This window comes from Panthera tigris, chromosome B3 (assembly GCF_018350195.1).
Source record: "Panthera tigris isolate Pti1 chromosome B3, P.tigris_Pti1_mat1.1, whole genome shotgun sequence".
NCBI lineage: Eukaryota > Metazoa > Chordata > Mammalia > Carnivora > Felidae > Panthera > Panthera tigris.
The window spans coordinates 98,399,493-98,426,432 of NC_056665.1; the positions used below are offsets into that span (position 1 = coordinate 98,399,493).

General features: G+C 37.7%; 1 protein-coding gene and 1 non-coding gene across 2 annotated transcripts; both read left to right on the forward strand.

Annotated features, from left to right (window-relative positions):
- The first annotated feature begins 11,283 nt into the window (after nucleotides 1-11,283).
- Nucleotides 11,284-26,362, forward strand: TMX1 (thioredoxin related transmembrane protein 1). Its single transcript, XM_007097562.3, has 8 exons — nucleotides 11,284-11,569; nucleotides 14,796-14,911; nucleotides 16,472-16,517; nucleotides 19,330-19,458; nucleotides 21,425-21,470; nucleotides 21,572-21,673; nucleotides 21,790-21,856; nucleotides 24,699-26,362. The coding sequence occupies exons 1-8, from the start codon at nucleotides 11,418-11,420 to the stop codon at nucleotides 24,875-24,877; spliced, it is 837 nt and encodes a 278-aa protein (XP_007097624.1). The 5' UTR covers nucleotides 11,284-11,417; the 3' UTR covers nucleotides 24,878-26,362.
- LOC122239901 lies at nucleotides 15,260-15,393 on the forward strand. Its single transcript, XR_006219287.1, has one exon. It is a non-coding gene; the product is annotated as a small nucleolar RNA SNORA70 (small nucleolar RNA).
- Nucleotides 26,363-26,940: the final 578 nt, after the last annotated feature.

Genomic DNA, 26,940 nt, shown 5'->3' on the forward strand with positions numbered 1-26,940 from the left:
GGGCTTCAACATATGAATTTCAGGGAGACAGAATCGTTTAGTCCAGAACAACAATTAAGTGGCCATTTTCTAGGATGACTGAATTTTAGACAGATACTTAAGTATAAGTATGGTATATCAGAATACACTTATAAAATTTGATACTTAACCTACTATAATTCATCTAATAGGTAAATATAAGTTCGTATGCGGGGCGCCTCGGTGACTCAGTCAGTTAAGCGTCTGACTTCAGGGCAGGTCATGATTTCACGGTTTGTGGGTGCGAGCCCCATGTCAGGCTCTCTGCTGTCAGTACAGAACCTGCTTCAGATCCTCTGTCTCCCTCTCTCTCTGCCCCTCCCCTACTCTTTCTCTCTCTCTCTCTCAGCAGGAAACATTAAAAAAAAATACAAAAAAAAAAAAAAGAGGAAATAAGAGTTAGTATGCAATGTTGCTCTGTATTAACTGCCAGTGTTCATGGGTAGCGAACCTGTGATATCCATGGTATGCTCAGATAAGCATTTCTGTCCAGGTCCAGTTCAAGCACTTTTTGTTGTCCTGACTCTGTATCATTTATGATCCTTCCTCTGCCTTGGGCCATCTGTGTAGGAAGAACTGCTATTTGTGTCAGAGATGTCAATGTTAAGTGAATACACTCTTTCTTCTTCTGAAATTGACCAGACTTCAAAATTTAAGTCTGGTGTCTAAGTTTCAGTTTTCCTTCTGCCTTTGGACAACTGCAAGAACATATATTAAAACTATTGTAGACTGTGGGTCTAAAGTTCTCTCTTGTCTAGCAAGAGAGTGGGATGCAGGATGAACGTGGGAGATGGCTAATGTTTGGGAAAAGACAAGAGCCCCGAATAAGGGTCCTTGCCCCATTTTTATTAGGATCAGAAGGCTTACATACACGGCATGGACGTGTACAAAGAGACAATGAATCTGTGACCATTAACTTGTGGATGTGAGGGAAAGGGGTTCTTGCAGATATTCAGGGTTAGGGGTTTGGGTTAATACAAAGGAAAATCCTGACACCTGGTAGTGGGCAGAAGGTTGTTTACAGCAGACATGAGGCACCACCTCTGTTTGTCTTAGCTAGCCTAGGGGATGAGACCAGTAAGATGTGTGACCTCAGAGTTAACAAGGCATCTTTTCTTTTGTTAATCATCTCCACTCTGGGCTGCTTCACCTGCAGCACAGCGGTCTATAGCCCAATTTACCTGTTACCTATCTTGGTCCTTCCTTCCTGTGAAAGCAGCTTTCTGCTATAGTACTAAATCAGGGGGTGCTTCCACCCTGAATACCTAATCTTGTTTATTTCATATACCTATGTTCTATTTTGGTGTCTTTGCACCTCCCTATTCTGGGCCTTTGCCCCTCCCTCTCTATTCTGGGGTCTCTGTACCCTCATACTCTATTCTGGGTGCCTTTGCACCTCCCTACTCTATTATGGGGGCTCCAGCCCCCCTTTACTCTATTCTAGGGGCCTAAGTCCCCCTTCTCTATCCTAATTCGCCTAATCTTGTTTACCCAAACTCTGGTGTGAGCATCCTATGGCTTTGTACTTCTTTATGCCTTGTTAACCCACTGGTGTAAGCCCAGGGGATTCCTAAGCTTATTCCCCACATTAAAATCTGCCAAATAATTACGTCAGTGATTAGTTACCCTTCAGATGGCCAAATCTTCATTTAACTGTAATACAGGATTTCATGTGATAGTACCCCTTTGAACATTTAGAATTTTCTCTAGCTTGGTTTAAACATTTTATGCATGAATGAGAACATTATAAAATATTGAATAAGATTCTTTAAAGTTAAATTTTAAAGTCAATCTCATAAATTTAGAATGGCCCTTACTTTTGCCCTTCTGCATCTAGATGGGAAAGGAGAATAATTAATCTTCCTAATGGTGGCTTAGAGAGCTGTGAAACCATCTAAGGATGTTATCTCATAGACAGTGTAGTTGTCATTGAGTTTAGCTAAGCTAAAGGCATAATAGTGCTGCCTTGGCATACAATTGGTGTTTCGAGGCAGCCTGCAGGGGCCTTGAACTGACACCAGCCCCTCCTGTGTGTGTATGTCCTTGTAACAGTCCATAGAGTCATAGGAAAATGTAAGTTCCTGCTGTGACTCCCTCAATGGCTGACATGATAAACAGTCCCCACCCTCTTCCTAGGACCTTGTGCATCCCTTAGATAAAAACCCAGTGAAATTTACCCAAACCCTGCTATTTTTTGGTTTGAATCAACAAATTTGGCCTTAGCCCGGGAACCCCCAAGCACTCTACTCACTGACCCTCAAGGCATACTGTGTACTTCCTCCAGGACTTGTGAGTAATAAATTTCTCTATTTCCATTTCTCTTATGGTCTTTTAATAAACTGCAACTTGCCATCTAATAACAAGTATTAATTTAACAAAGTCACAAGAGGTGACTATACTAATATCAGACAAAAGAAAATATAAAACAAAAAGAAATGTTACTAGATATAGAGGGAAATTTTATAATAGTAAAAGAGCCAATACATCAGAAATATATAACAATTATAAAGATATATACAAATATGCCCTAAAATACCTGAAACAAAAACCGTCAGAATTGAAGAGAGAAATAGTTCAACAGTAACAGTTGTAGACTTCAATACCCTATTTACAATAATGGATAGAATATTTAGGCAGAAGATCAACAAGGAATTAAAAGACTTGAACAACACTACACATCATCTAGGCTTAATGGACATCTATAGAGCACTTAACCTAACAGAAGAATGCAGATTTTTCTCAAGGAATGGAACATTCCCTGGATTAGACATATGCTAGGCCATAAACCAAATCCCAATAAATTAGAAAGAACTGAAATCACACAAAGCATGCTCTTTGATCCCAATAGAGTGAAGTTGAAATTAATAACAGAAAGAAATTGGGGAAATTCAGAACTTTGTGGAAATAAATAACACACTTCTAAGTAACCAATGGACAAAGAGGATGTCAAAAGGAAAATTAGTAAATACCTTCACAACAATGAAATGATGACACCACCTGACAAACGTTATGGGATGCAGCTAAAGCAGTGTTTAGAAGGTAACTTAGGGGTTCAATGCCAAAATTAGAAAAAGAAGAAATATCCACTTTAAAATACTTTGAAAGGAGTGGGGAAGAAAACTAAAACCAAAGATGCAAAAGGAAGGAGATAATGAAAGAGAGCATTTTTAAAAAATAGAGAAAACCACTGAAACTAAACATTGGTTCTTTGAAAAGATCAATAAAATTGACAAACCTTTAGCTAAACCAACCAAGAAAAACAAGAAGACTCACATTACTAAATTACTAATTAGTAAAATTAAGAATGAAAGAAGAGACTTAACATTGACCTTACAGATATAAAAAGAATTATAAAGGGATATACTATGAACTACTGTGGGCCAACAAATTAGATAACTTAGATGAAAAAGACATATTACTAGAAAGACACAAACTACCAAAACTGACACAAGAAAAAGTAGAAAATCTGAATAGATATATAGTGAAAGATTGGATTAGTAATTTAAAGACTATCCACAAAGAAAAGCCCAGGCCCAGATTTCACTATTGACTTCTACCAAAAATTTAAAGAATTAATATAATTGTTGGGGCACCTGGGTGGCTCATTCAGTTAAGGGTCTGACTTTGGCTCAGGTCATGGTCTAATGGTTGTGAGTTCGAGCCCCACATCAGGCTCTCCACTCTCAGTGCAGAGCCCTTTTCAGATCCTCTGTCTTCCTCTCTCTCTATCCCTCCCTGCTCCCCACTATTGAAAATAAATAAACATTTTAAAAAAATGTTTAAAATAAAGAATTAATAGAATTCTTCACAAACACTTTCAAAAAATAGAAAAGGAGGGAACAATTCTCACCTCATTCTATCAGGCTAGTATTATCTGGATATCAAAACCAGACAAAGATATCACAAGAAAAGAAACCAATATCTCTTATGGATATAGGTGTAAAAATCCTCAATAAAATACTAGCAAATGGAATTTATCAATATATAAAAAGAACTAAACACCATAACCAAGTGGGATTTATATCAGGAATGTAAGGTTGATTTAAATCAATTAATACAATCCACTATATCAATAGAATAAAAGACAAACCACATGATCATCTCAAAAAATGTAGAAAAACCATGTAATAAAATTCAACATTCCTTCATAATGAAAATATACAACCACCTAGGAAGAGAAGGAAACCTCTTCAAGCTAATAAAGGGCATCTGTGAAAAATCCAAACTCACATTATACTTAATGATGAAAACGGAATGGTTTCCTTCCAAGAACAGGAACAAGAGATGGTTCTCTACTCTTGCCACTTCTATTCAGCATTGTACTGGAGGTCTAGTCAGGGAAACTAGGTAGGAAAATTAAATAATTAAATAAAAGGCATCTATATTAGCAAATAAAAAGAAGTAAAACTATCTCTACTTTTAGATCACATATTATTACATACAAAAAAATGTAAGAAATCCACTAAAAAGTATTAGAACTAATAAACACATTCAGCAAAATTGCAGGATACAAGGTAAATATACAATACAAATTCTATTGCATTTCTGTATAGCAGCAATGAACAAACCAAAAATGAAATTAAGCAAACAACTGCATTACCTTAAAAAAAAAAAAAAAAGGTGGGGGGTACTGGGTGGCTCAGTAGGTTAAGCATCTGACTTTTGATTTTGGCTCAGGTCATGATCCCATAGTTTGTGAAATTGAGATTGAGCCCCGCTTAGTTGGGCTCCACGCTGATAGCTCAGAGACGGCTTGGGATTCCCACTCTGCCCCTTCCCTGCTCATGTGGGAGCTCTGTCTCTATAAATATAGATAAATGAACTTAACAATAAAAACAACTGCATTAATATAAGCATCAAAAAGAATACTTAATAAATTTAATAGAATTGCAAAACTTGTAATCTGAAAACTACAAGATATTGCTGAAAAAAATTAAGAAGACATGAATCAATGGAAAGACATCCTTGTTCACAGACTGGAAGGCTTAATATTGTTAAAAGGGCAACTCCCCAAACTGATCTACAGATTCCATGTAGTTTCTTGAAATTCTAGTTTGCTTTTTTATAAAAATCAATAAGCTGATTTAAAATTTTAAATGGAAATTTAAGGATCCCAGAATAGCTAAAACAATATTAAAAAAGAACATAGTTGGAAAACTCACATTTCCTCATTTCAAACTATAGTAATGAAGACATGTGGTAATAGCATCAAGGGAGACATTAGATCAATAAAACAGAACTGGAAATTCAGGGAAAAACAAAATCACATACATATATGATCAACTGATTTCTGATAAAGTTGCCACGACCATTCAATGTTGAAAGAATAGTCTTTTCAACAAATGGTGTTGGGACAACTGGATGCTACAGAATGAAGTTGGACCTCTTATCCCACACCATATATAAAAATTAACTCAAAATGAACCAAATATCTACCAAATATCTGTATGAGCCAAAACTATAAAATTCTCATATGAAAACATAGGTACCCCTGAATTAGGCAATCATTTCTTAGATACCGTATCATAAACACTTTCATTTCAAGGTACATGTCCATGAGAAATGGGAACATTATGCCCACACAAAAACTTGTACATGAATGTTCATAGCAGCATTATTACTAATAGCCAAAGAGTATCAAGTGATGAATGGATAATCAAGTATGTTCTGTTCATACAATGGAGTGTGATTCAGCAATAAATGAAGTACTGATACATGGTACAACATGGATGAACTTTGAATGCATTATGCTAAATGAAAGAAGGTAGTCACAAAGGACCACATATTATATTATTCAATTTCTGTGAAATATCTAGAGTACAAAAAAACCATAGTGGCAGAAAGTAGATCGGTGTTTGCTTAGAGCTGGGGAAAGGGGTAGTTGGGTGGAAATGCGGAATGACTGCTAAAGAATACAGGGTTTCTGTCTGGGGGTGATAAATATGTTTTCAATTTGATTGTGGTGATGGTTGCACAACTCTGTAAATATACTAAAAACCATTAAATTGTACGTTTTAAATGGCTATAGTGTATGGTACACGATTTATATATCAATACATTATATATCAATAATGATATATCAGTAATGTTGTTTTTTTTTTTTTTTTTTTAAAAAAAGAAGGAAAACCTTCAAGATGCCAGAGGAAAAAGGATCATGGCATATACCAGGGCTGTGACAGTGGGATGAAAAGATAGATTTCAGATGAATTTAGGAGTTAAAAGCAACAGAACTTGGTGATTTGGTTGATTAGTTAGGAGGGCTAATCTGGTTTTAATAACTCAAATAGTGTCTCCTTCAGATCTTTGGTGGTAAGATCTAGCAGCAAAGCTAGATCATCAGTGGCTCCTCCCCCTAAGCCTAATGAAATAAACCAAAACAATGAAAAACTAGCTCTCAGAGGAAGAGGTACAGCCTTAGCCTGGGAGAATTAGTGAGTGACACTGTGACAGTAAAGCTGTGCCACTTGTTAAAATATTGAAATACTTCCATGATGGTTGGCAGCTAGCTGCTACCTGGAGCCACCTACCTCCCCCAAGACTCCTGCCTCTACACAGCCTCCAGCTACTAGAGTCATCTTGGCTGCTCCCCCTGCCCTCCACCTTCCCTCTTGAGATCTTCAGCAACAAAGATATTAATCTTTAGTTTCTCCTGCACAGGGGGGCCACCAGGACATTGCTGAAGCATTATGGTCCATACTTTTCCTAACTGGTGATATCTAACTGAGGATGCTCAAGAGAAAACTGCCCATGGTTATTAGCCAAGGGTGGAGGTAGGGTTTACCCCCAGACAGGCTAACTGCTACACTATCCTTCTACTTTCTAGAATTTTTTGAGGTTTTCTCTATGGCCTTATGTAAGTTAATTTTAGTAAAAGGTCTCTGAGTAAATGAAAAAAAAATATTCTGTTACCAAAATTTAGGGTTTGATACAGGGTTATTAAATTGATGTTATTTAATTACATTATTCAAGAATTATGAAAATGAGTGCTAACTTTAATTTTTTTAGAAACTTATTTTTATTTATTTATTTTAACATTTATTTATTTTTGAGACAGAGAGAGACAGAGACAGAGCATGAGCAGGGGAGGGGCAGAGAGAGGGAGACACAGAATCTGAAGCAGGCTCCAGGCTCTGAGACGTCAGCACAGAGCCCGATATGGAGCTTGAACTCAGAAACTGTGAGATCATGACCTGAGCCAAATCGGATGCTTAACTGACTGAGCCACCCAGGCACCCCTAATTTTAATTTTTAATTATAAATTTGGCTATAAGAAAATTTACAATTATATATGTGATTCTCATTCTATTTTTATTGGAGAACATTGCTCTATACTCTTATGTATTAAATCATTATTTATCAAACACTTATTAGTATTTACTGTTTGCCACGCTCTGTGTGGCAATCATAGAGAAGCACTACTCAGATGCCTGCCTACAAGAGAGCCTGCTGTGGGGAGCATTACTGATTGATGGTCCCCAGCTGCTGCCACTGAATGCTGAGGCCATGTTCCCTTTCCCGCCCAACTAACCACCGCTGCCAGCTGATGACTGAGTGGCAGATATACTTGTGCCAGCTTTTCCTGCCTGATATGAGATTCCTCTACCAGGGAGCTTTGGTTCAGGCCTCTCCATGGATCCGGCTGAGCCTTTCTTAGAACTGTACTGTGTTCTGAGGCTCTGCCCAGCCTTCCCTTTGTCCTTTTACAGGTGTCAGAAAAATACTGCAGTCTGCAAGCTCCCTGCCTACTCCTGTTCCTCTTCCCCTCGTTCCTCCCAGAACTTCTCCCTAATAAATCCCTTCTGTGTCTAATCCCATTTTAGCATCTGTTTCTTGGAAGATTTAAACTGACTCACTCTGTTTTAAGCACTTTATAAATGTTAGTTCATTTAATCCTCATAACAGCTCTGACAGAACAACAGTGAGGTAGGATAACCATTACCCCTTTTTACAAACACAAAAACCAAGATAACAAGAGGTTAAGCAACTTGCCAAATATCCTGAAGAACTTAAGTGGTAAAGGCCAGATTTGAATACAGCCTGGCTTGAGTCCATTCACTTAATCACTACACTAAGCTACCTTTCCATCTTTCGGGGGGTGGCACTAATCTCAGAACATACTCATGATACAGAGTAAAATGTATTTTGGTTGATACAGAAAAGTAGGATGTGCCACACATAACTCAGTGGTCAAGAGTGTATATGGCCTATTCTGCATACAAGCTTTAACTGAGAGGATAGCGTAGCGTTCACACTATGAGAAAAATGATATTAATAATATCAATAACTTATTCAATATTATATTATATAAAGAATACTATCTGATATTATTTAATTTATAATAACATTACATGAAGTTTAAATTGATGGTTAATTATTAATATATTGTTATCAATACTATATTATATAGATATTTTCACATTTCCTGATATTTATACTTTTAGACAAATATTTCAGAGATCATATTAGAATTCTTTTAAGTTGATATGTATGTATTGTTAAGTGAAAAAAACTGAGTAGTAATTGAGGGATGAGCTCATTTGTGTATTTTTTTTAAGGACAGTTTATGTACATAGAAAAATTCTGAAAGCATACAAAAGAAAATGTTATTAGCAATTGCCTATGGGGTGCAAATTGTCACCGAAGATGGAAAAAGATTTTAGAGGGTATCTCTATTCACTTTATAGCCTTCGATACTTGCACATATAAGTCATAAGACTGCAATTTTTTGTAATATAAAAATGCACTTAAAATGAAATTTTAATAAATTATCATGAATGATGTACTGTTAAAAAGAATTATTTATGAATATAAGCTCATTTTATCTTTTTATCAACCCTGTGAGTATAAAAGGCAGTATTAAAAAAATAAAAAAATAAATGCAGCTATTATTTCCATATTACATAAGAATATGTTTATATTCTTTAAAAATTTTTTTTAATGTGTATTCATTTTTGAGAGACAGAGAGAGTGTGAGCAGGGGAGGGGCAGAGAGAGTGGGAGACAGAACTTGAAGCAGGCTCTGGGCTCTGAGCTATCGGCACAGAGCCTGACGTGGGGCTTTAACTCATGAAATGCAAGATCATGACCTGACATGAAGTCAGAGGCTTAATTGACTGAGCCACCCAGGTGCCCCTATTCTTTTTATGTACACCCCATACATTATAATAAAAGCATGGCATATCTATAATTATCATTTTCCTCATTCATTCATTCAACGAATATTTATTGAGCATTTATTATATATTAGTTTCTAATAGTGGCTAGGCACTATACCTTAGGGATTATAGTAGTGAACAAAATAGAGAAGTTTTCCACTGTCGTGAAACTTACATTCTTACTGAGTGAGGAAAGAAATCAGTTAATAAACAAGGACATCAGTTTAATATTTAGAGTGGACTAATATTTAGAGTGGACTAATATGATGGCTCTAATATGACTTTTAAGAGGTAACATTCAAGCTGAGATCAATGACAAAATGGAGTCATATGAAGCCTGGTGGATAAGTAGTAAGTAAAGGGAACAGACAATGCCAATTCTCTAGTGTGAGAATGCATGTGACACATTCAGGGAACCACTGGAGGGTAGCAGGCTAAGGAGGAAGAGAGCAAATACTAAGTGAGGGAGCAGTTAGGTAGGTAGAAGATCAAGTAGGACTTTTTAAGTACTAGTAATGAGTTTAAGAAGTTTGGATTTAAGTAAAGTGGGAAGCACTTGGAGGGTTTTCAAGAGAAACAGCTTGATCTTATTTAAGGAAGCAAAGAGAGGACGCAGGGAGATCAGTTGGGAATCTATTATCTTAGTAGAGGCAAGAGATGATAGAACCTTGGACTAGGGTGTTGCTATGCAGATGAAAATTAGTGATCAAATGCAGGATATGTTTTGGAGGTTGAGTTTATGGGACTTGTTGATGGAGTACATGAGGAAGGGGTGAAGAGAGAAACAATAAAGAATTAGAATGGAAATTTTTGTCTTGAGCAACCTGATGGACCTTGGGGCTTTTTACTGACATGGAAGACTAAGAGAGGGAGAATCAAGAATTTTATTTTTTGGCCACATAATGTTTGAGCTGCCTATTCTATATCCAAGAGATGTCCTGCAAAGAGTTGAATACATATGTCCAAAGTGCCCAGAGTGGGAATGACAGGTAAGACTGAGGTCTTTTACGTCCAGATTGAGGTTTATCTGGAGGAGTGTGCAGATACAAAGAGAAAAAGGGGCCAGTACAGCATCCTACTAGGATTTCTAGGGCAAACCAATGCCTAGAAATCACAGAGAGGACCAACCAAGAAGTTTCAGAAGAAGCAGCTAGTGAGGAAGGAGAAAAAGCAATCAGGTGAGGCTCAACTGAAGGCAAGATAGTAAAGCAGCTTCAAGGAGGGCGTGGTGACTGTAGAATACTGCTGTCAGTGAAGAAAGATGAATACTGAGCAAAAACAATTGGCTTTGTTAACATGCAGATCACTAGTGTCCTAGAAAGAGCCTTCAGTGTCAGGGTGAGGGAGTCAGCCAACTAGAGTGAGTTTAGGAGAGAAATTGAGGTGAGATGTAATTGCAACTATTATCATTTGACTAATACTTTCTAAAGACAGTGCACATTTTGATTTGTATTTGCATTTACAAATGCCTGGGGAAAAAAATCTCAAATATTTGCTACAAGCCTATGTGTTTTGTTCCCATGTTGAATTTCAGATTTGGCATCTCTGTAACTACTGCATTTAAAAACAAATTGAGGTATAACATACATTCTAAAGTGCATAAAGTGCACTAATCTCAACGGGTACAGCTTGATGGTTTTTTATGTGTACGCCCTTGTAACCAACTGTTCAAAGATAAGGAATGTAAAAGTATCCCAGAAGATTCCCTTGTGCACCTTTCCAGCCTGTAATCCCCTACAAGAAAATCAAAATTCTGACTTACATAAACATCCATTAGCTTTACTACAAAAATTTCCAAAAGAAACAAATGAAAACTCTAAAGGGCGCTTAATTGGACACTTCTTTAGTGTAAACTTACCAACTGGCTTGAGTAAGTATGAATACCAATCATTTGGCGCCAAAAGGTGAAACAATATTTAAGCCAGGCCGCTCCGTAGCCCCGCCCCACTCCCTACACCACGCCCCCTGCTTGCTCTTTTCCTTCCGAACAATTCTAGGGCTCGCCCGGCGTAGGGAAGAAACCGCTTTTCTGTCATGCGCACTAGGGATTGGCTCTTTTCCCTCTCTACAAACCAGTAGGACCGGGCATCGTCCTGCGCATTGAGTTTCCCAGGAACGCGCGCGCGCGCGCGCAACTGCGCGGTCATGCGCATGAGCAGATTAGCTCTCTGAGGGCGGAAGTGAGGAGCGGCTGCGCAAAGGTGGGGGGCGCTGCGCTTGCTGTGGGGTGGGCGAGCTGCAGAAATGACGGCCTCCAGGAGTCCCGTGGTTCCTGTGGCAGTGTTGCTGCTGTTGGCTTGCGGGGCTCCCTGGACCCACGGGCGGCGGAGCGACGTGCGCATCATCACAGACGAGAACTGGAAAGAGTTGCTGGAAGGAGAGTGGATGATAGAATTGTGAGTGTGGGGCGGTTGTCTCGGGTCCCCTCGGTGGGCCGGGAGGTCCCGGCTGCTGGATCTAAATCTGGACACCCGCTTCACTTCCATTCAGCTCAGGCGGGTCCCAGCTTACCCAGAACTGCCACTCGGAGCCGACGACCCAGAGCCTGACTCCTCCAGATCCCAAAAGTCCTCTTCGGATCGGCCGCTGGCTTGGTCCCACCCCCTCGTTTCTAACCAGGGAATATTAAGTTTCTTCTAAATGGTTTCGTTTCTAGTACTGTGGTGCGCCTAAGAGATAGAGTTCAACTTCGCATTTTTTCTACTTTTCATGACTTTGGGGGTGGAAGTGGTTGGTTTGACTAATTCCTATACAGTTATTTATTTTAGAATCATCCTTCGCAAACTTCTAGACTTACTCTTCACCAAACTTTATAAAAGAGGAGATTGAGCAGAGCTCCTCTCCTTTTGTCTTTTATCCTTTAAAAGTCCATTCGTAGTGTTGGAATTTGAGACTTTTCACATTTTATTTTATGGATTAAGTATATTTTAATTTTAAATGCTGAGTAAATTCAACTTGGATTATTGTTAATTTTTTTTTTTTTTTTGCTTTATCTTGTTTTTGTTTTTTTCTCTCTGCACGTCTCATTTTTCTTTTGGATTCGTGTTTCTGCAAAGTACTTATTGCTCAATGTCCTGGATTGTTACTCTCAGATATAAGTGTTATTGCAATAAAAAATAAAGTTAACGTATGAGAGTGATTATAAACTCTTAGGACCATCAGGTCATCATTTACTGTTTGGAGGAAACCACGTGTCTGTGGTGATTCTGTTCTACTAAGGTCCCCTTTGCATCTGTAGAAAATAAATTGCTTTTGCTTTAGTTGCTAAATTGGTGATGGTGGTAGTGCTATTGATCATAGTGGTATTAGTGATATTAGTAAAAAACACCACTTTTGAGTGTTAACTGTACCAGACACTGCTAAACACTTTATATACATTATACTATTTAATTTTTTACAATCCTTTAAGATCGGCATTATTTCCCACATTTTACAGGTGAGAGAAATACCTAAGGGTTTTAATTAATCTGTCCTGGTATTGCTATACTGGCTTTCCTTTGCAGTGCCTAAGCGTAGGTATGCAGTAATTGTTAGAATGGTCCCCTTCTTTAACAGGGTTCAGATGAGTGTTTTCCTGTATGCTTGGGTTGCCAGTTAATGGATGAAGGTGGACGTCCCCAAGGGAGAGCGCAGAAGGCCAAATCGATAACTGTTGAGTCATAAAATCAAAAAAGGCATAGAACATTTATATGGAGTAAAAGATAGGGGAAATTGTTTATGCACTATACATTTAATCTGTAACTTAGTGAAATGAAATTTTAGGCAACATTGAAGCTGCAGCCAAGAGGAAATATAACCAGGGACAACATTTGATTTTTATTGTCATGAATAAGTTGTTTTAGATTGTGCCCATAAAATATTTACGGTTTCATAAATAGTAATTAAACAATAGTGATTATGAATTTATATACAAAATATAGTCAAGTAATACTTCAGGGTTTTTAAAAAAATTTTTCTTTAATGTTTATTTTTGAGAGAGAGAGAGCACGAGCTGGGGAGGGGCAGAGAGAGAGGGAGACAGAATCTGAAGCAGGCTCCAGGCTCCGAGCTGTCAGCACAGAGCCTGACACGGGGCTCGAACCCACAAACTGTGAGATCATGACCTGAGCCAAAGTCAGACAACAGACTGAGCCACTCAAGCACCCCTTGAGGTTTTTTTTTTTTTTTTTAACTGATTTGATCAATCTATGTAAATACAGTGGTCAAAAGTTAAGTATTTGGGGATTTGAATTAGAACTTCTCTGTGAAATTAGACTATACTGTAGAACTTGTTCTTATTTTTTTCCCCCTTAGCTTACTGATTTACATGTTAAGACTTTAAAAAGCACAAAAGGAACTTGTAAGGGGGATCGAGTATTGTTAATGAATGATAGTCTGCTCTTATTACAAGTCTGTTATCTGCATTAAACCCATCCTGATCAGTTTTGTTGCAGAGATACTTTTATTGAAATACAATCTGTTGTTAAGGACTTTTGCTTTCATGTATGGTACTGGTCTTGTTTCCCAGTGTCTATTACTTTTAGGAGTTTTATTTTCATAACATAAGTTAAAATATAATGAAATGCAGAAACTGAACTCTTGTGTTCAGCAAGTACAGGCTTTATTCTTCCATTAAAAAAAAAAAACTGAGTCAAATTGAAAGATAATACACAATAAAGTGAAGAATAAAATCCTGGAGAAAAATCAGGGCCTTGAAAGATGCTGAATACCAGAGGAGTAATTAAAATGCTAATAAGCTTGGCCATAGATTTGTAAACCTGAGGTTTTAGAAACTGGCTAACCAAGGACTGGCCAAAGGAATTTTGTATGGTCTGTCCAGTGTTTGTGTCCGGGTTAAGTTTTGAGGTAACATTTTTACATAAATATGCAGATTTTCAGCTTCTTTTAAATAAGGTAGAGCCTGCTACCTAGCCAGAAATCCCCTTGTGGCAATCATGCTGAGTGGAGGTTCCCCTCATAAGGAGCATGCATTTCCTTTTTCGCCACAGCCCTGGGCACTTCCTATTTTTCTCCTTACTAGCCCCTTGCCTTTGTGACTCCTGTAGTGCAAATTATTCAAACGGGTGAACTCCAAATTTGGTTTTGAGTTTTCTGGTGGCCACGTATTCATAGAGAGATCCAAAGGTTTTCAAAGAGCTGTTTTGGGGGGCTCCTGGGTGGCTCAGTCTGTTGATCTTCAGTTGAGCATCTGACTCTTGATTTCGGCTCAGTTCATGATCTCACAGACGTGAAATCAAGCCCAGTTTCCGGCTCCACGCTGAGCGTGGGGCTCTCCCTCTCTTTCTCTCTGCCTCTTCCCTGCTCAAATGGGTGCGCACTCTCTCACTCAAAATATATAAACTGATTAAAAAACAAAGACTGTTTGGCATGTAAACTTACGAACTTATTTTTGTGTCTGACGAACTTATTCTCAGAATTTTACATAATGAGCATCATCAGTTATAGTTTTGATTTTCAGAATGTTAACTCCACAGTTAAAACTCTTTCATCTTCACAGAATTAACCACTTTGCTATCTTGTTTTTAGTATAAAACAGTCTTCACAAATTACACATTTAGAACTATTATATCTATATGGTCATATTAGAATGCTTAACTTTTTTTCTTAAACTGTATTTTATAGTTATGCTCCATGGTGTCCTGCTTGTCAGAATCTTCAACCAGAATGGGAAAGTTTTGCTGAATGGGGAGAAGATCTTGAGGTTAATGTTGCAAAAGTAGATGTCACAGAGCAGCCAGGTACTGTAAGTCTGTGGTTAGTCTGCAAATTGGGTTGATATGTTCATCCTGTTTGCCACATCACTTGGTCTTAACTGCCTTTCATTAGGTCTTGAAAACATAACTGTCTGGGGGCGCCTGGGTGGCTCAGTCTGTAGAGCGTCCAACTCCAGCTCAGGTCATGATCTCAAGGTTCAGTTTGTAGATTCGAGCCCCACGTCAGGCTCTGTGGGAGCCTGGAGCCTGCTTCAGATTCTGTCTCTCCCACTCTCTCTGCCCCTCCCCTGCTCGCAGTCTGTCTCTGTTTCTCTCTCTCTTAAAAAATAAGTAAACATTAAAAAAAAAAAAAACACATAACTGCATAACTGTCTGCAGTACTTATGCTGACTCACCCGCCTCCCTGGTGAGGGATCCTTGTGCAGTGGCTACAAAAAGCAGATTCTGTGGTTGTGTATGCAGCTCATTCCTTTTAGGTGTTGCTGTAAGGGACCTTGGGGGCCGTGCCCTCTCCCTGTTCTGGCCCATGTAACTGCCTTTGATCTTTTTTTCCTTTGTATCCCAGACCCCAGACTAGCATGTAAGATGCCTTTGAGAAGTCCTAGAATACTGTGGTTTAGGTGGACATTGGCCAAGCCACCATTTGCATCCATATACCAAGCTTCAGAATAAAGAGCATGTGGTGGAGGTTTTTTGTAGAGCCAAGGGTACATTCTCTGACAAGTGAACCCAATCTCTTAATTGGGTTTCAAATTTAATAACCTGTGGTTTGAGGGCATGCCCTTAATACAAAGCTCTCATGTCTGTGGGGTCAAATACACTCCTGACTTGGCCCCCTGAACAAGTGGCAGGCCCTGCTCTTAAGGATGCTCCTTTCTTAGACCAGCCTCATCTTACCTGATCTTGGTCACAGTAAACCTGGGTTGTTGATTCTGTTCTCACCCCAGATGGTAATAAGAGCTAATATTTATTGAGCACTTAGTACAAGTATTGCTCCAAGTGTTTTGCATTTGTTATATAATCCTTATACAACCTTGTGAGTTAGGTAATATGAGAAAACTGAGGCATAGAGAGATGAACTCTCAGTTATATTAGAGCTTAACACATGGTTAATAATGTTATTGTTACTGCTCATCTTAGGAAAGATTGAAAATATTTTCCGTTTTTAACATCTTAAACTCTTTGTTTTTTGAATGGCAAGTGGTATTTCATTTGATTTTAGATCTTTCTAAGACTACTGTTATATTGTGCCGCCCTGTGACTCATCGCTGGTAGTCTTATCACATAGTGGTATAGTTGATGAAATGTTAATATATATATTCACAGACATCTTCAGTATTCAAGCCTTACATACTTTTAATTGAGATAATGTGCAGTAGTGTTGATTTTAAAGTTGCTTCAAGTACATAATTGGGATTTTTTTCATTGTTATAAAGCTCAACTGTTTTTAGGTATAATTTCATATTCATTCCCTATTAGTATTTAAATAATTCAGAATCAACTTTTAAGTAGTAAGTGATTGTTGGCTCATATAAAACCTGTTGTTTCTTGTATTTGTTTCTAATGTTTCCTTATCATTTTTAGGACTGAGTGGACGATTTATTATAACTGCTCTTCCTACTATTTATCAGTAAGTATTTGAAGATTCTATCGTTAAGGGGAAGGATGCAGCATAGTATAATCAGAATAAAAGACCTCTGGCCTGAATCATGTTTAAAGAGCATTATATTCAGTAAGGCTCAGTTTGTCCTTCATGCTATTGTAGGTGCGTTAGATGGATGACGTATGAAATACTTCTGGTCACAGAGGTTTGTAACTATTTTGTAACCTCCTGAACTCAGAGGTTCACATGACATGGTGTGATACCATGTAGCATAGTAAAGATTATGAGCCCAGGTTTGTGTTAAGTCCTGTAGAAAGTTTGGTGAGGAAAAAAAATCACTGGGCAGGGTGGTTCCTGGAGAACATGGGAATATAAACGCAACCTCAGAGGTAGAATTTTCAAAAGAGTGTAGAAGTAAGCATTCCATCCTTTGGATACTCTCACCAACAGTCATAAATAGGAACACGGTGTGTTCAAAAATTAGCTAGGAAAGGGCTGTAGCTCAGTCTTCAGACGGTAATTGGTGAAATGGTTGAGTGTTAAGTCAGAATGAACAAGATTATGTAGTTTTCTGTGTCAGGTCTTTTAGTTTGAATTTATCTTCTAAACTGGGGATAGGAAATCTCAAATCTGTACAGGCATACCTTGTTTTACTGTGCTTCACAGATGTTGCATTTTCACAAATTGAAGGTTTGTAGCAACGTTGGATCAGGTGGGTCTGTCTGCACCATTTTTCCAATAGCATTTGCTCACTTTGTGTCTCTGTGTCACATTTTGGTAATTCTTGAAATATTTCAGACTTTTTCATTATTATGTCTTCTGGTGGTCTGTAATAAGTGATTATAGCTTGCTGAAAGCTCAGATGATGTTTAGCATTTTTTAGCAAGAAAGTATTTTTAGATGAAGATATGCATAATGTTTTAGACATAAAGTTCATTCAGCTGGTGGCTTGTGTGGCAGGAGGTACTTTCCTCATTTAAATTTCTGAAAGCAAGTTGGCAGTTTTTTGTGTTTCTAGCTCACTTTTCTTTGGCATCTTTTTTTTCATGTGTGTATCTGTTTCTCTGTGCCTTTGTATTCACCCCTGCTCCTTTTGTATCTATTCATATGTATATTCTTCCTCTCTGGAAGTGCTACTGTTCCTTTTTACTCCGTCCTTTTCTCCACTTCCCCCTTTACTGGTTCTAATCAGTGTCTTCCATTTTCCTTCTCCCTTCTTAACATCCCCTGAACTTCCAGAATTTCCTGTCCTTCTTTTATAATTTTATTTTAATGTTTTATTTACTTTTGAGAGAGAGAGAGACAGAGTGTGAGCGGGGGGAGGGGCAGAGAGTGAGTGAGACACAGAATCTGAAGCAGGCAGCAGGCTCCAGGCTCTGAGCTGTCAGCACAGAGCTCAACACGGGGTTCCGGGGCTCGAACCCACAAACTGCGAGATCACGACCTGAGCCAAAGTCAGATGACTGACTGAGCCACCCACGCGCCCCTCCTGTCCTTTTTTTAAATTTTTTTTTTTTTAACGTTTATTTATTTTTGAGACAGAGAGAGACAGAGCATGAATGGGGGAGGGTCAGAGAGAGGGAGACACAGAATCTGAAACAGGCTCCAGGCTCTGAGCTGTCAGCACAGAGCCCGACACGGGGCTCGAACTCACGGACCGCGAGATCATGACCCGAGCCGAAGTCGGCCGCTTAACCGACTGAGCCACCCAGGCGCCCCACCTCCTGTCCTTTTTTTAAGTCACATTGTTTATCATGCCCATTCCCCTAATTTTTGCCTTTTGAAATCCTACATATTTTTCAAAAACAGCTCAGATGCCATTGCCTTTACAAAAACTTTTTGGTTTTTTGAGTGGAAGATCCTTGTAGTCTTTGGCACTGGAAGGCTAAAGGATTCTTTAACCCTCCTGTAGGTGGTAGGGAGCTTTTGAAAATTTTTGTACTTAAGTGATAAAGTATTCTGTAGGATTAGACTGGCAGTATTACCATTTTTTTTTTAACATTTATTTATTTTTGAGAGCTAGAGATAGCACAGGTGCAGGAGGGGCGGAGAGAGAGGGAGGCACAGAATCTGAACCAGGCTCCAGGCTCTGAGCTGTCAGCACAGAGCCTGACATGGGGCTCAAATCCTGGGCCCATGAGATCATGGCCTAAGCTGAAGTTGGATGCTTAAATGACTGAACCACCCAGATGCCCCTAGACTGGCAGTATTATTTAGGGTAGTTTGGAAATAGTGAAGTTGTGGGAGTAGGGAGAGCATTTTTGAGCCTTTGAGAACTCCATACATTGGAAAGGGGAAGGAGGAGGCAGATGTCAGGAAGAATGCAAAGCATACTGTAAAATAGAATCACTGAAATAGGAGGAAAGGAAACACTACCAGATACCTCCAGCAATTTAAAGTAGCATGGTTAAAATGATGTGATCATGGCTGAAAATACCAAAAAAATTCCTTCAATTTTTAACCTGTAGCTTAAAATAGCTAATAATTAGTAAGTGCCAGATACTGTCTAACAACTTTTCATGTAGCCATCCTTTTAAGATGTGCATTGCACCTTTATTGAGGTATAATTTACATAGAACTATGGTTTCATAATTTTATAATTTGGAAAAGTAATAATAATTGTAAGGCTTATGATTCTTTATAATGCCACTGCTTAAATAAATTTGGAACCAAGATGTTATGAGTTGGTAATTAGTGTTGTTGTGCAATTTCTTACTTGTACATTACTAATGATTTTGAATATAAGGATTGATTATAAAATGAGGTTAAAGAAAAAGCAAAACAAATGCTAAGTTTATTTATTTGGTGCTGTTTAATATTTAATTCTGATCCCCTTTAGTTGTAAAGATGGTGAATTTAGGCGCTATCAGGGTCCAAGGACTAAGAAGGACTTCATAAACTTTGTAAGTGAGAAAGAGTGGAAGAGTATTGAACCCGTTTCATCGTGGTTTGGTCCAGGTTCTGTTCTGTAAGTATGAGGGATTTTTCTTTTATCTATTTCAGAATTAATTGGACCAGATAATTATATTTTGTGGAAATAAAGCATTCATACCCAGTTTTAGTTCTTGGACTCTTAAGGTACATTCATACTTACTGCGATATTTGTAGTTTGACTTTTTCTTCTAAGTCAGATACTTTGATCTTTGGTAAGCTAGAAGGAGGCGTACGCTAAAATTAAGTTGAAAGCCTTTTCAGGAATATTTTAGCTCTGCAGATAATGGTCATTTGTATCCTCAAAAACGAATCGATCTCCCTGAGCAATGTAATTGGTAAAGCTATCATTTCAGCTTAATATTTGAATAAGCCTCAAACATGTGCCTACTCTTGTTACCGTTATATTTTATACCGTTATATTTTAGTTCTTAATGTGATTGCATTATTCTACCCATCTGATAATTTTTTGGTTGAATAGGATGGATGAACAATGAACTTAATGGTATGGGTAACCACTGGGCTTAATCTATAGCTGGATATATGGAGCAGTAGTGATTGGAAATAGCAAGAGTATTTTCAGCTAGCCTTTGGGGTATAAGGCCTCTCAGGTCATATGAGAGATATCTGGAAATGATGAGTTTTGCTGAGGTCTCCATGGACTCATCCTGGTTTGGCTAAGTTATCTCTTCCTGTCTCCTCACCACATTTGCCCTTAGAGGTTGGGGAGTTGTTACACCAACGGTGTAAGGTATAAAAATGCTCTGGATTCTGGGAGTGGAGGAAAGATCAGCCCTAAGTGATATTTTGAAATCGAATTTTGTCTTTAGCTCCTTTCCTTTTCACCTCTTTTCCTGTGAAAATCTCTAAATTGAATGGTCCTGTAGCTGTCAGAATTCCCCTTACTGAACCACCATGCCCTAGTATTCCTGATAGAATCTAATTAGTGCTGATTATAGTGAGGCTACACATTGCTTTATGTTTCAGTTCCCTGTTCCTATGCCCATTTGCAATTTAAGTGACAGAAGCAACATGATTGAACCACATTTTTGTGTCAGACTGAAATTGCTCCTGATTTTTGTTAATTTGAAATCTCCTAGACGAATCTTACCCTCTCTAGTAGAAGAAGGTATTCCTTGTATGTCTTTGTTGAATCCTCAGGGATTCAGCAGTGCATGCCTTTTTTATTGGTGGACCGAGTGAGAGACACTTGTAGTGTCGGCAGGCTCACCCACCCAGTGTGGGCAGTCGGAGTAGGTCATCCTGCATGCAGGAACTTTGGCTTAGGTGTGAATTGATCTATATGTTGGTGGCAATCCTTGTGCTAGAGAGGAAGCAAACCCTTCTTAGTTTTGCCTTTTTCTAACTGTCTAAACTACTTGGGTTTATGTGAAAATAATAATTGTTTATGTTTATATGATGTCTTAGCATTTATTTCATATGAAATTTCTTTGTATATCCTTAAATGATATCAAACTAATACAAATTAAAATTATTTAATTTTAATACAAAAGGAATAATTCTTAGGTGGGAAGGATCAGTTCAACAAGTATTCCCAGTTCTTCCTTCAGGCTCCCTTCTCTCCTCATTCTTTGGAGGGATTTTAAGGGTTAATAAGAGTTGTCATTTGCTTATAGTACACTTGACTTTAGGCAACTGGTTCCTTAGAGCTTGTAACCCGTTATGCAGAGTATATTGGAGACATCATCAGATGAAAGGTGAAAGGCTAAAGTCAAAGCAGTAGGGAAAGGGAAAAAGTTACCAAGTTTTATTTATGAGGACATCACATAGTGACAGCAGTTCAAGAACTGTTCATTTTTATTAATAGGAATTCCTAATACAAGCTTGAAATCAGTGATGTATTGCTAGTCTTGATTAACACCAGCAATAAAATCTGTTATGTTAGGGAAATTATAGCCTGAAAAATAGAAGATCTAGATATGCACACATTCTCTTTCAAAGGTATGTGTCCTATTCAGTTTTTTAATCCTTTTTTCTTTCAGGATGAGTAGTATGTCAGCACTCTTTCAGCTATCCATGTGGATCAGGGTATGGGCTAGAGTTTTATTTCTATTTGAAACATTTTTGACACTACCCGAGTTTTTTAAACAACCAGGGTTTTTAAGTTTATTCTTTCCTTTTGATTTTAGACTTGCCATAACTATTTTATTGAAGACCTTGGATTACCAGTTTGGGGATCATACACAGTTTTTGCTTTAGCAACTCTGCTTTCAGGACTATTATTGGGACTTGTAAGTACTTCATTTTCAGAGTACATGGAAGAAAAATATTTTAAAATCTGATGATTGAATGTAGGTACACTAAGCTCTATCATATACATTCAGATTACTTGTGTTTATTTTCGCAGTGTATGATATTTGTGGCAGATTGCCTTTTTCCTTCAAAAAGGCGTAGACCACAGCCATACCCTTCCAGTAAGTATATTTTTAACGTTTATGTTTTATTCGCCATAATTCTGTTCTTTTCTGTGAACACAATCACACATATAGCAAGTTGCTTGTTTAGCTTAGGTTTCTAAATGTGGAACAATAGTTTACGTCAGAAACGGAAGGAGGATATATATTTCATGTAAGAATTCCAGCCTGGATTTTAGAACATAGTTGTTTTCTTGGCTTTTGTAATGTGGAGATTTTTAACATCGCGTATAACTTGCAGATACTTAATAACCCTGATCTGGTGTCATTTTATTTGAAAATTTCATGATATTCATGGATCCATTTGAGTATACTGGAGTCAGAAAGAGTTGAGTATATTCTCCTCTGGTAGTCGTTCATTATTATGGTGGCCACATTTGAAGGTTTTTCTTTGAATCGTAGCCAAGTCTAAGTTTTTCTGGTAGGATATTCGGGAAAGCAGTTCCTGTAGCTGATTGAGGATTTGCATTAACACTGTACTACAAGATGAGTTGATATAATTAGAAGTATTCACTGCTATCTGTCTTAATATAATTGCTCTCAGCATTTGGTTTAATCTTGAAAATTACACTGTTAGGGAAGCCCTCCTGTTTGCTGTTTATAAATAACTCTCACTTTGTGCCCTCCCATTCACTTTTCAGCAGCTCTCTAGATTGTATGAGTGATACTCTTCATTTTGTGGTTGGGGAAAGTAAGGCTCAGAGAGGTGAACTATTTTTCTAGGGTCACAAAGAAGTGACAGAGTAGAGAGTAGAGCCTAAAGTAGACTGCGGGCATGACATTTTCATTGTGCCACCTTTTGTGACTTTAGGAATTACCGAGGTCAGAACTCCTGAAGTGAAGTCAGTCAAGATTGCATTTACAGTCTACCTTGTTCACTGGATAGCTGACAGGTTATCTTTCATTTCTTAGATGGTTGCATCAATACCGAAAAGGACACGTACAGGGGAAGAATTCATTCTATCCAGCAAGAGCCACTGACCTGTAGGGAAAGAAATGTGAACACAGATTACTTAAAAGACAATTTAAAAGTTGGTGGATGTACATTTAATACTTACATCATTGAAAAACCTTAAATCTAACAGAAAATTAGTTTCAAGTAATCTGTGGCACGACTGATAGATTTTAACCTGAACTTTAATATGATACCACCCCTTCTATAGCAGGCCACGTGATTTGAGTTGTTTTTCAATGTCTGTGTTTAGCTTTGATGTTGAGTTGCCAGGGAGAGACCCAACTCAGTCTAGCTTTAAGCAAAATAGGGATTTACTGCTTCATGTAGCAAGGAAGTCTGAGGGCAGAGTTGGCTGGATCCTTGGGCTCAAATGTTAAAGATGTTGTGTTTCTGAACCGCTTTGTTTTCCATGTCTTTCCCTGCTTCATTTTTGCTCTTTCCAGTCCTTAGCATAAAATGAGTAAGAAAGCAGTGGCTCACAATCCAGAGTAGGAAGTATGCTTTTTCCCTACACCCAGCTATCTTTTGGAAAAATTTTGGTGCACTCTACTTGTGTAAAGAGCTCACTTTTTGGAACAGTTAGTGTAAACCAGGGTTTCAACATGTGTCTCAACATGGACGCTTTTTACCTTTTGAGATGGGTAATTCTTAATTGTGACAGACTGTCATTTGTAAATTGTTGGGTGTTCAGCATCATCCCACACGTTGGCAGCAGCACCGCTCCTCTTAGTGGTGACAACCAGAAATATCTCCAGACAGTGCTAAGTGTTCCTTGGCAGTGGTGGGGTCTGGGGAGCAAGACCACCCCCCATGGAGAACCATTGTTGTAGGCTGTAGTGCCTACCACAGCTACATGGGGTGTGCTACTGGGAAGGGGCCATTAACCCAGCTGAAAGAACAATGTCAGACCAAACCATAGAGTGCCCACCATGTGGTCATTTCTTCTCGTGTTTTTTTCTGCCTTACGCTCTCAGGCCTCCCTACTCTGCTCAGGATTGCCTAAGATTAAGGCAGTCTAGGATCGCGGAATAGACTAAAGCCTCTTGGCCCAGTTCTGTGTTCTGTATCTCAGTAACATGGTGTGTTCGAAGTCTAGGTTAACTAGCAATAGGTCCTGTAAAAAAAAAATGGAAAAGGGGGGTGTGTGTGTGTACACGTACATAGTTAAAAATTCATTGAGCTGTGCGCTTAAGCTTTATACATTTTATTGTTTGTAATTATGCCTTAACAAAATTATATATGTGAGGAAGAGGAAGCACACTTGTGAAACTCCTTGGAGAAGAAAAACACAATGGATAGGAATATAATGTTGTAAATGTCTGATTGCTGCTCACCTGGAAACTGAAACGGGTAGTGTTGAAGTTTGTTTCATTGCACTTATTAACTAGAAGATTTAAGAGCAAATAAATATGGTTCTATTTAATGTAGTATATTTTCTTACAACATCCACATGCACGCACAGCATTAATTCTGGTTTATTGATTTCGGTTCAATTTATAAACAGGCAGGTGATTACAGTGAATTTGGTAAATAAGATGGATCTTTCAAACCAATTTTCATTTTTATGGTGTCACTTATTTTTAAAGATAACTTTTTCCTTTTAGAAATCTAAACTTATGATTGATAAATAAAATCCGAAGCAGTTTATGGGCCTATGAATCGTGTCTTGATTTTACTGTAGTGGAACTCTAATACATCAATGAACAAAACCATTTCTGGGTCTTTATCTTTTTCTGTTGTAATGCCCACCATGAATGTTGTCTGTGTGCATACAATGTGATTATAGTATTACTGACTATATTCCCTATGCTGTACTTTTCATCTTTGTAACTTATTTTATAACTGGAAGTGTGTACCTCTTAATCCCCTCTGGTCTTTATCTTTAAGAAAAATTATTACCAGAATCTTCTCAACCTTTGAAAAAAGTGGAGGAGGAACAAGAGGCTGATGAAGAAGATGTTTCAGAAGAGGAAGCAGGAAGTAAAGAAGGAACAAACAAAGACTTTCCACGGAACGCCATTAGGCAACGTCCTGTGGGTCCTTCATTGGCCACAGATCAATCCTAGTTGATTTTTATAGATATCATAATATGATTTTGGCAGAAACAGAAGATGGATCATTTTGGTTTGAAGTAAACTGTGACATGCTTGTACATTGCAGGGTTCAGTCTAGATTGTCATTAGATTGGACAGACTATCTTCAGAAAATAAAAGTAGCACTACGTAAAAAAGTTTGAAATAGGATTTAAGAACAACAGTATGATGGTTTAAACAATTCTTTAGGTTTTGAAAAATCTGGTGCCAAGCAATAAGGTTTGAGTATTTTTATTTAATAATGTTTCAGATCTTCTGAGTTGAAAAATTACATTTCCCGAGTATTGCATTATTGAGGTATTTTTGGAGATTACTTTGGAGAAGATTTCTCATTTGATATAATTTTTCTCAGTTTCACTGTGTGAAAAAAAGAACATATTTCCCATAAATGGGAACTTTGCCCATTGACTCGAGAAATGTGTGGTTCAGTGACAACTCTGGTCATTTCACAAATATAGTCCAAAATTTCTTCATATTTTTAGATTATGCAACTAATAAAGACTACCTTGCTTTAATTAGTTTTCTACACATGGTAATATAGGATATTCTCCTGATTTAGGAAGTTTTTATGTAAGTCCATGGTGTTATCTTGATTCCTATAAAGGTCGGTTGCCTTTTTTTGTTCCCCTCTGTTCACTGTATGGTTTATGTTTTTCTTACCATGGGTTACATTTTCTTTTTCTAAATTGGATAATTTTCTGGAAACATTTTTCATGCTTTAATAAATAGCCCTTTTTGTTTCAACTGAAGCTTACTGAGGATTCCTTAAAATTGAAAAGCTGTTTACTGATCATTTAAAATTTTGGCCACTCATTTCAGATTTTATGTCATTCTGTTGAACTTCTGAGGTTTTTGTTCGTTTGTTTTGCACATGAAGGTGAACATTCCTGATTTTTATTTGATCTTGTAGAAAAGCCTTGATATTTTACATTTTGAAAATTCATAGAAGCTTAATTTGATATAAAATAAAGTTACCATTCTACTCAGGAAAAAGCATCTTATAGTGTATGTTTTCATTGTATATTCATCATCACAGAAAATTCTTAATTGATTTTACAAAGTCTGTGTATGCTTGATGTTTAAAAATCATAACATTCTTACGTTTTTGAACACAAAGTCTGTCTTCTGCTGTACTTTTTATTGTGTAGTGTTTCACAGGTGAGCATCAGCAGGATGGGACATTTAATATAATTTTACACCTCAAAGAGTACAGAGCTTTCACTTTACAGCAAAAGGGGGGGGGTGTTGGGTGGCAGTAAGAACTGTATTATCTACAAGAAGGGGAAAAGCCATAACTCAGAATGAATCACTTGCCCATTATTTAATAGACAATTTCTGTAATGTCCTGTTTTGTCTAGATTCTGCTGTGTGAATCCATTAGACTTATACAGTATCATAATGTACAACAGTTTTCTTCAAAGACCTTGCCTTTAGAATATTAAATATTCTACCATTGAAGAGTTTTGGATGTATAGTAATTTTGTGATGCTTTAGAAAAATAGACTAAGCACAAAATAAACTTTTCTAAGCACTTCACTAAAGGCTGGAGACAAGTGTGATTTCTAGTTGCATATTTAGAAGTACTTCATTACTTTGTATTTAACAGTGTTCAGATGAATAGTTGTGTCACTCTGTTCTTGATTTGTTTAATCAAAAGGCTAGAGGTCTACACATTTTTTTTTTTGTTATTTGAGATGATAGAGGAAAATAGTACTCATTAATCAGGTGTTCCACTTTCTAGTATTCTAGTATACAAGACATAGACTTTAAGTTCTTAATTAGAAAATACTGTATATACAGAAAATTAAAAGTAGCCTGAATAGGTAGAGACATGATATTTCAGAAAACAGATGGTTTTGCATTTCTTCAAGATTGTCACTCTAGACACCTGAATAATCAGTTTTCTGTCATACGAGAGGCATATAGAAACTACAGGATCATTTACCTCTAACAGACTCCTTTTGTTTCCCTTATTAGGTTAAGGGGGCTCAACATAGCAGTTAGTTATAAATCTTAGGAGAGATTAAGGTGCGATA

Excerpts from the sequence above, each read along its gene's own strand:
- TMX1 (XM_007097562.3), top strand. The coding sequence starts at position 11,418 with ATGACGGCCTCCAGGAGTCCCGTGGTTCCTGTGGCAGTGTTGCTGCTG. Across the intron at positions 11,570-14,795 it reads GGAGAGTGGATGATAGAATT|TTATGCTCCATGGTGTCCTG; the intron begins GTGAGTGTGGGG and ends TGTATTTTATAG. Across the intron at positions 19,459-21,424 it reads TTTGGTCCAGGTTCTGTTCT|GATGAGTAGTATGTCAGCAC; the intron begins GTAAGTATGAGG and ends TTTTTCTTTCAG.